Consider the following 10,272-nt stretch of genomic DNA (forward strand, 5'->3'; position numbering starts at 1 on the left):
GAAGAAGTAATAAATATGGAGTGTAGTAAACATCTGTAAATAGAAGCAGCTCATGTGATATTACTATGTGTGTCCGTAGGCACAGTTAGAGGGGGGAAACGAGCATGTGTTTCATTTTGGAGCGGAAAACCGTGGCGGAGATACAGTAGATTAGCATGCTAAAGAGGCTACGCTGCGAGGCTAATGTGCGCTAACGTTGTGGTATTTCCGGTCGGGAACACAGATGGCACCACGACCCCGGAGACCACCACTGCCGAGCTGGACACCGTTCCAGGTAAGCTTCATGTTTGATTCCATTAGATGTTACAATGGTACTTTAAGTTCCAACACAAGTCCTAAAAACAGCCCTAATGGGAAACTGTTCGATGTGTGTGAAAGCAATATGCCTGCTGTGTTATGGAGTCCTGAGCCACCGCAAGGCGCGGTTATTAAAACTCCATGTTTAGCATAATGGATATTTAGGTGTGGCGCATTCTGTTGAATGCACGCGTTCCATGTCCGTCATGGAAGGAATCTCGGAGTGATTAAGGCTGTTGATACGAGCCTGCGTTGGGTCGGGGGGGTTGAGGGACGAGGATGAGTGTGTGTGTGGGGGGGGGGGGGCCGCGATGATGATTAGCACTGGGGCTCTGCTGCTGCCTCCTCAGCATAATCACTAATCACTTGGCTGATACACACACACACACACACACACACACTACTTACATATACCCACACGCTCACACACGCACTCACCCAGAGGAAATTATGTGAATATTTTATCACACACATGCACACATGTATACACCGACATCATTTCTGACAGCTTTCATACACATCCTGCAAGTATTACACGCGCGTACACACGCGCGCACACACGCGCGCACACACTTGCATGCACACAGCGTCTCCATGAGAGCCCTTGAGACGGCAGCCAGCTGGGAGGTTGTGGTCCGGTCTGACCTTGTCTAATGGACCGCAGACTGAACCCAGGACACACACACACTCACACACACATGCCTAGTCACACTCGTGCACGCACACACACGAACACGCACACACACACTCAAACTCACACTCGCGCACACACACACGCACAAACACGCACACACATGAACACACATGCACACACATTCACGCACACATACATACAGACATACACATACATTCACACACACGTACACACACACTGTCAGCAGCCTCTGTGGGCCGCCCACTGTCTCCGCTCAACCAAAGCAACAATTTAAAATGAGAATACAAACACACACACACACACACACACACACACACACACACACACACACACACACACACACACACACACACACACACATACACACGCAGCCTTGCAGGTGTGCTTGTGTGCGTGACCCTCCCAGGGTGTTATTGCAAATAAACACTCTTGCATTTAAATTCCTCCGTTAAGAGGGCCTCGGTTCATGCATTCTAATGAGCGCTGCGTGTTTGTGTGCATTTCATTTCTCATCTGTGCGCAAATGTGTGTGTGTGTGCGTGTGTGCGTGGGTGTGTTCCTAATGCCCACATGTCATTAAATGTATTTTCCATGGGCATATGGCAGCAACAAAAAAAAAAACACCTTTAGTCAAAAGACCATGGGCGTCGGCCCGGCTGCTCGTCTTACCCAGGACTTGTCCAACAGTGTCCACTCCGGCGTGGACCAGAAGGACCAAAGCCCCTTTAATTGGGAATGTTATTATGGTCCTCCTATTATAGGAATGAAACATGTTGTTATAGTCTGTGTGTGTGTGTGTGTGGGTGTGGGTGTCGGTGTCGGTGTGTGTGTGTGTATGTGTGTAATGCAGCTCCACATGGGAATTCCATCCTTTGTGTCTTATGGATAAATAGATTGGCTTTTTCCGTGCAAATGCTAGTTAAAAAACCCTTCCGTTATTAAAAGGGAAATATCGGCCTCTGCCTTGGATCCCCTCGCACTCGGTCTCCAAAGACACGTGTCTGAGGCTTTAGCTACCATCCCAGGCATCCATCTCCCCCCCCCCCTCTCTCTCTCTCCTTCTCTCTCCCTCTCTCTCTCTCTCTCTCTCTCTCTCTCTCTCTCTCTCTCTCTCTCTCTCTCTCTCTCTCTCTCAATCCTTTCCCCCATTGTGTTCCTTGGAAGTCAATCCTTGTCCAATGTGAAATGCAGGACTCGCCTTCATTACAAAAAATGCTTCATGCTTTTCAGCGCTGCAAGCGTCTTTGGGAATGGGGTGGTGGTGGTGATGGTGGGGGTTAGGACGTGGGTAAGGGTGTGTGGAAATAGGGGGGATCCCTGTGGCCATTGTTAAAACCTCAAGTCCCTGCTCTCATTATAGAAAACGGCGTGTGTGTGTGTGTGTGTGTGTGTGTGTGTGTGTGTGTGTGGGGGGGGCGGGCTTTCCCCGGGATCGCCGCTTGCTCCACTTTTTTCCTGTGGAACTTTTTCCTCATTTCTTTGCAACGTGCATCTAAAGGAGATCATTAAAACAGAGCCTGGATAGACGTTGCGGACTGCATGGGGTCCCCTCCGCTCCCTACAGCCTCATAACCCACACCTCCTACTGGAGGATGTTGCCTACCCTTCCTGCTCCTACCCGTCCCTGCTGCTCAGTCTCCGCTCCCTCCACCCCCTATTCTGTTCTCCTCCCGCGAATGTGGGGATACTCTGCCCTCTGTTTGGCAGTGCTCTGCTGCCATCTAGTGGTTGTAATGAGTATCTGAGCTGTAGTCAAGAGCCAAGCCTTCGGTCGCTCTTGGCAACGTCTCTGTTTGTAATCATTTAGAACTGTACTGTTTAAGTATCGGGGTCATTGCCGTACATGACTAATCATAATTAAAAGTGATTAGTACCATTCATTAGAATCACAGCGATGGTGAAGATAGGGAGTGTGTTTCCCTGCTGACGGGTTCTGTGTATCCGTCCCCCCTGCACAGCCTTCCTGTGGTTCGCCTGTGACTTCGGCTGGGCCAGCGACCCCTCCTTCTGCAGCTGGACGTCCGAGGACACAGGATCCAGGTGGCAGATCCAGTCCAGCGGAACCCCCACCCTCAACACCGGCCCAAACATGGACCACACAGGTGAGGATCACAATTACAAGGTTGAATCACCGTGGACATCAAAAATCCATTGTATAATGTCGATACGCAGTCCAAGGAAGCATGAATGCATGCATTAATTTATGCATATTAATTCAAATGTGTTCATTGATATGTATACTAATTGAGATCCTAGTTCACTCATCATCGATTTTTCCCACGCATAAAATGCTTAAGATGGATGGCAATCGAGGATAATGACATTTAAAAATTCTGCATGGCTGGGTTGCTCACTATGATAATAGGTAGTACAAGGCTGTTAGTGTACTGCATTTGAATTTTAAAATGTGGCACTTAAAATGTTAGTACTTAGCATTGTGTAGCGTCTTATCCCAGCCATCTTTGTTGTGCATGGGATACGGGTTAACCTAGCAATTGTAAGTGCTTGGCACTTACTGTACCGACAGCGGTATAATGTTTCTCTTTCTTCTGACAAATGTACTTATTGTAAGCCGCTTCGGATAAAAGCGTCTGCTAAACGCCCTGAACGCTAATGTAAATGTAAAACTCACACTGCCGCCGCATCTCTCTGGCAGGGGGCTCTGGTAACTTCATCTACACGCTGGCCACCGGCCACCAGGAGACGGAGGTGGCGCGTCTGGTCAGCCCCATGGTGAGCTCCCCCGACGCCGACCTCTGCGTCTCCTTCTGGTACCACATGGTCGGCCCGCGCATCGGCATGCTGCACCTGAAGCAGCGCAAGCAGACCCCCGAAGGGCCCGCCGACGTCGTGCTGTGGACCGTCAGTGGTCACCAGGGCAACCGCTGGAGGGAAGGCCGCATTCTCATCCCGCACTCCAACAAACCCTACCAGGTGAGCCCTCCGGGGGAGACGGACGGAAAAGGGGGGGGGGGGGGGGGGATCTGTGAGGAATAACGATTGGGGAAGAGGAGACGGGATGAGGGGTTAACTGATTTCTGGGTTAAAACACCTGCACTGTGCTCATGTTCTGTTCTGTATGGGTCAGTTACTCATGTCGGTTAATGTCGGGTGTTTGTTCATGTCTGTGACCTAAAATATCGGACAATTATCCATCAAATAGAATGTAGTTGAAGGAATGTATTGGGGACCGTCGTAAGAGTCTTGAAGGTAGTGCGTGAGCATGTGATCTTATTATTGTTCACTGTTGCCCCGTGACCTGAGGATTTGTCGGAAGCTCGCCTCATCCGGGATGTGTCGTTCTCTGCTTCTCTTCCAGGTGGTGATTGAGGGGCTGGTGGAGAGGAAGAGCTGGGGAGACATCGCTGTGGACGACATAAAGATTCTGGACGGCATCAGCATGGCCGAATGCCACGGTACGTCGTGAGTCTCTGAAAGCTCCCCGGTCTAGACGATCGGCGTGTTGAAATAGTGTGAGATGGGGCTGGAAGAAGGAATGGAGATAAATATGAGGATAGAGACACGTTTTTCTCAACGTTTGCTACGGATGCCCTCAGACCCTGTTTCGGTGCGGTGCTGCGTTCTGATTGGTTCTCTGTTTCAACAGATCCGTTTGTGCCCACGGAGCCAATGTTGCCGGAAGATCGACTCAATAAAATCAGTAAGTCTTCTCAAAACTTCTTCTGATAGGATTCTGGTTTAAAAAGTCCTTCGCTTCTGTTCAACCAAATATTACACAAGTTGTTTTTTGAAAATTCCAAACTAATCTATTATCGGATTTGCGGCCATACTTGTTAGGCCTTGCATAATGAAATATTTTTCCTTTTTGCAAAAAACATCAATAAGAAAATTTTACCTATCTAGAAAACTAAGAATGAGGGCTTGAAAATGTTTGGCCAAATCTTTAATAAAATGTTGTGGAATATTATTAAACAGTTGAAGACTAAGTCCATAAAACTTTATCATATATGATGCTATTTTATCATAAGGGTGAATTATCCCTTTCATTTGGTCCACGCTGAAGTCCTTATGTGTGGACAAACTTAAAGGGTTTAATAATAATTCACCCTAACAAAACATAATATTTCATTAACATTATGATTGACGCTATAATATCACAGTAAGGGTAACATTATAATTCAAACAGCTCTTCAGTCGTTTAAACCCAAATGAAGGAACCGACGTTGACCTTTCCCCCGTGTCTCCCCCCCAGTCGAGGAGACCACCGACTACCCGGACCTGGTGGTGAGCAACGAGATCAGCGGGCCGGGCAACATGCTGAAGACCCTGGACCCCATCCTCATCACCATCATCGCCATGTCCGCCCTGGGCGTCTTCCTAGGCGCCATCTGTGGCGTGGTGCTGTACTGCGCCTGCTCGCACGGCGCCATGTCGGACCGCAACCTCTCGGCGCTGGAGAACTACAACTTTGAGCTGGTGGACGGCGTGAAGCTAAAGAAGGACAAGCTCAACGTACAGAACTCGTACTCGGAGGCGTGAGGAGGAGATGGAGGAGGAGGAGGAGGAGGAGGAGGAGGAGGAGGAGGAAGAAGAAGAGTGTTTTTTGTGTGGCAGGGAGGACGCGCAGTGCCGAGCGCCAATCTCCAAGATTGTAGCGCGAGACTGAAGGCATACTCTCTCCCCGTATATATATAGCTATCTATATCAGTGAGTGGCCGGGCTAAAGGGACTGCCAGTGTTGCTAGCTCACTGGATGATTGACAGGTTCAGGAACCAACGGGAAGTTCAGACTGATCCACGCTTTTCTCAGGAGCAACAGTAAAATAAAAAAGAACCTACCAGTAGGGGGCACTGTGTACAAATCAAATACAAGAAAAAAAAAACTATGTACAGATGATTTAGAAGATGATATTTTAATTTTGTATTTTGATTTTCATTCACTTTTACAATCGGATGCTGGTGTTGAGACCAATTTATTATAATGTTTAAAGTATTTATCGTTGGGAGGAAACCAGTTTTTTTGTTTTTGTTTTTGTACGATCAGTTCTAGGAAGGTCTGTTTGTTTGTTTCCATGGTTTTAAAGAGACGTGTCGAAATCCTAATTGATGAACCATACCTTTGCTATATCTGTGGAGTTACACCATGGCATACAGGGTTTGTCCAACCTATTACCCCCTCTGCACCTCTTTCTATGAGCGCCCCCACCCCAACCCCCATACACACCCAAACCAACACCCACCCTTGTCATTGCCACCCCCTTTCCCTCCAAAGTGAGGGCCCAACCTGAAAACAGAGTATGGTTCTGACAGTGCCTTTAGTACATCATTGTTGGCGTCATCTATAAGCGTTTGTTTTCTTTGTTTCCTTCTTTTTTTGTATTTCATCCGCACCTCACTTAAGTTATGATTAAAATGAAAATGAGAGGGCCACGTTCTCTCTCAAGAAGGATTCCCCCAATGGGGTCCAATCTGCTTTCGTTCATTTTGTTCTGTTCGGTTCCGTTCACCTTTTGTTTGTTCTTCTGTTAAAAAAAACCCATGTTCTGTAAATATGTTTTAATATATTACATTACCTTTTTCTTTTTTTTTTACAAGAAAGTAAAAAAAGAAAAAAAATCAGCTGCAGTATTGCTTTCTTTCATGGGTCGTTTGTATGTGTGTGTGTGTGTGTAGTTTACAATCGTATGACGGTGCCGTGTTAATGCTTTTAGTTTTTAGACTGCGTCGCTCTGAGGCAACGAGAGTCGGGGGCCGTCGCAATATGCCCACTGCTGCCGTTATAGCCCATTCAGTGCAAACTCAAACTGATGTGCTCTTTAAAAAGAGCCTTTCCTGCCATTTTTCATTGCAGCACCCCTGTCACAAAAGGCACTAAATCGCCAATGAAATGGTAGGAAACAAATGAAAGCAATTTACATGAGGATGACCCACATGCAACCACTTTTATTCTCTCTTGCTCTCTTTCTCTGTCTCTCTATCGCTCTCTCTCCCTGACACACACACACACACACACACACACAACACAAATATGGCATTACAAGGCAAGGTTTCCTATGGTGACAGATGTGGTATATTGTGGAGAATGTCAAGAAACCAAAAAGAAAACAAAGACATGACACATTGTCATTTGAGCTTTGTTGTTGTCATGGACTGACTAGGTCACCTATAAACGTCACTGTGGATTTCTCTCTCTCTCTCTCTCTCTCTCTCTCTCTCTCTCTCTCTCTGTCTCTCTCTCTCTCTCTCTCTCTCTCTCTCTGGACAATGCAGCTTTGAATGCACTTTCAACACTGAATCTCTCCATAGTGGAGTTCATCACTGGGCAGGCGGATTTGAAAATAAGCTAAGTGGCTAAGTGAGAAGAATGTTGCCAGCTAGCCAGACCTAGAGAGGAACATTGGCCCAGTTTGTATTATAGACATATGCTGTATTGTAGCTAACGGTCTCTAGAGCCGCAGAACAAGTTTACTCTTTATGTGTTTCCCATGTAGCAGCCAGAGCATGGTGATGTCATGAAAGGAAAGGACTAACCCTAACCCTAACTTCTTTAGGTCACGGTCATGTAGCCTGACCTCTGCGTGATTCTTTATTTTTTTTCCTTACCAAAGGATCGCGGTTACACTCTCTTGCCACTAGAGGGTGTTTCTCTAGCACATTTACAACTCAATCAACTCCCACAACTAACTGACTTTTGTATTGCCAGTATACTCTCCCCCCCCCCCCCCCCCCCCCCACACACACACACACACACACATACTACAGGCTGCCAATGTTCATAAAATAAAATAAAACAACTTTAGGGGATGTGATGGTCTGTTTTTTCTTTTTCCTATTTTTTATCTTTAAAAAATATAAGAAAATACATGTGTACTTCTTCTCATATGTGGACTCTTTTAAATTGCTTCTTGCAAACCGATGGACTGAAAACATTCAAAGCAAGGGTTTTTATTAAGAATTTAAAAGAAGGGGAAAGAACTGCATTTGATGTGAACTCCATTTGAGATTGACAATATCAGGACTTTCGAAGGGATCCCAATGGGGTGCCTCGGTGGAACTCCGTGGCTTCTGCACCACAATAATCAGACTGAATCCTGAGGACTGAATACTTTTTATTATTATTTAATTATAATCAATGTTCTTTGTTTCGTCTGTGTGCTGTGGTGAACACACGCTTGACTGTTTTATTTTGGGTCCATTCATTTACACTCTCTGTGACCCCCAACACCGAAACCATGCGAGTTTCTGGGTTATAGGGGACTGTAGCTTGTACAACTCTCTGCTAAGCTAGCGAAAAAGGATACTGTAGCGTGGACTTGACAGGAAACTATGTTGCACTGATGAGTATATTAAAGAAGTGTATGTGTTTCTAGCTTTCATTTGCAAAAAAAAAGAAGAAAATATCCAAAAACACTAAACTTGTGTTCATTTCTCTCTAATCTTTTTATATAGAGTTTCAGATTATGTGATACTATTCTGAAATGTACAAAAAAGTCATATTAAGATGTTCTCATGATGGAAAAAGGCATAACGCATCACCCTGCAGCAACATTTACCCCCACCTCCGCATTCCCTTCATTTACATGATTGCATCATTTTGTACTGTCAATCAATTTTTGTGCAAATTTAGTTTTCGTTTTTTTTTTACAAGAACAAAAAATACCTTTTATTTTCAATACTGCTTCTGTAATTTGCTGTCGTAGGAAAAAAAAAAGAATAAACAGCAAAGCCTTAAAAAATTAAAGGCACACTAGTCCTGCACTTCTTTCCTCAAAGAGCCAATGAACCCACAACCGTGACGTATGGAAATAGAAAATGCATTTCCTGCAGAAAAAGGACTGAGTGCTGTCGTGCAAAGTGATGAAGAGGAACTTATTTTTCAGGAATATTTCATTTAATATGAGAGCATGATCATGAGAAAGTACAGGCAGCAAAGTTACCAAGGATATATTCAGTGAGACAATGGAGGACCAAGATACTGAGCATCAGACTTTGTGGCCACAATGGCAATGCAGCGATCTTAATAGCTCTCAGTCAGAGAGAGGACGGGAGCTATAGTTACAGGGAGAATGTATACAACTCCTTTTAATGTGAATAGTAATTATATGAACAGGGTTAATATTATTTGTATATAATTGTATATTATAGTTATGATTGATATTTCAACGACACAAAGGGAAGTTAAGTATTGTCCTGGCCCAATCAGGCTAATCAAATCAGTCTTACAATTCGAATACATTTTTTTTCGGGTGATCTGATGGTAATATTTTTTATTTTTACGAGCCATCTGATTTGCTAAAGAAATCTCGTTTTTGACCAAATAAATGTGGAATAAAGGAATGGACTTGAGTGTTGCAAAAAAAATAAGAACATAACGACACAAAGCTAAGCAAACAGGGGAGGCAAAGTTTACCAGCTGTTCTTCTACTTCTCTAACAGTTATGAATGGTTTCTTCTTTCCCATAATGGACAACACCATATAAGGTAAACACCATATAAGGTAAACCAGCCCACAAATACAGTGGGTAGCAACACTCCTAACCTAATGTGTTGTGAATGTATAGAGGCCTCTGTCGAATGATCCTTGTGGTATGGTCGTCTTAGGCTAGAAATGACTCGGAGTGGTAAATGTTCAACACATGGTTTATTCTAACAGAGACACATGGTAATCAAGCTTGCATTCTGGAGGTGGTTCATGAAGCAACACAGGTAAACAAACAGTTTATATTGGGAGTGGACGGAATGGTAAATAAGCCACGCCTATATGTTCGAATTGGGTCCGTCTTGGCTTTAGCGGGAATGGCAAAGTGGCCATGTTTGTAGTCTTTAACTTATCTACAAAACCATAAAACCTTATATGGTGTTGTCCATTATGTGAAAGAAGAAACCATTCATAGCTGTTAGCTTGAAACATGTCATCAGAAATAGCATAGACTAAAATAATTTCATTCCCCCCTTTGAGGCTGAAAGACACAAGTAATGTAAACAAAATGTAACAATTAATAATTGCTATAGGACAGAAAATGTCACTGAAAGAACTCCATGTACAAAAATGCAAGGCATTAGAAAAATATCGATTATTTGATTGGTGGCTGGCATCCTGGTATAGCTGGATCACCTCCTCTAAATCATTTGTTACAGATCCTCTCCCGCTTGGAAAGGTGAGTATAAGCCGCGTTTCAAAGGGGGCCATGCAGTGGGCCCTAGTGTGAGTGGCCACTCGTATTACGACGTCATCACGTCGTAATACAATAAATACGTCATCACCAAGCGTCTTCGCCGCCATAACAACAATGGAGGACAACAACAACGTGAATGCTGTCTTTGGCCCAAATTTCAAGTAAACACTCGACTTCACTATC

The 10,272-nt window shown here is 44.7% G+C and overlaps 1 protein-coding gene across 1 annotated transcript in view; it reads left to right on the forward strand.

Moving 5' to 3' along the window:
- The window catches only part of nrp1a (neuropilin 1a), a 35,990-nt gene extending 30,502 nt beyond the window's left edge, over positions 1–5,488 (forward strand). The window contains exons 10-15 of the mRNA XM_056584829.1: positions 224–274; positions 2,911–3,054; positions 3,609–3,886; positions 4,272–4,368; positions 4,560–4,613; positions 5,166–5,488. Coding sequence (XP_056440804.1) covers positions 224–274; positions 2,911–3,054; positions 3,609–3,886; positions 4,272–4,368; positions 4,560–4,613; positions 5,166–5,452 — 911 coding nt within the window. The 3' untranslated portion in view covers positions 5,453–5,488. The remainder of the gene's footprint in view (positions 1–223; positions 275–2,910; positions 3,055–3,608; positions 3,887–4,271; positions 4,369–4,559; positions 4,614–5,165) is intronic.
- Positions 5,489–10,272: the final 4,784 nt, after the last annotated feature.

The sequence above is a fragment of the Gadus chalcogrammus genome, chromosome 23, assembly GCF_026213295.1.
Source record: "Gadus chalcogrammus isolate NIFS_2021 chromosome 23, NIFS_Gcha_1.0, whole genome shotgun sequence".
Classification (NCBI taxonomy): domain Eukaryota; kingdom Metazoa; phylum Chordata; class Actinopteri; order Gadiformes; family Gadidae; genus Gadus; species Gadus chalcogrammus.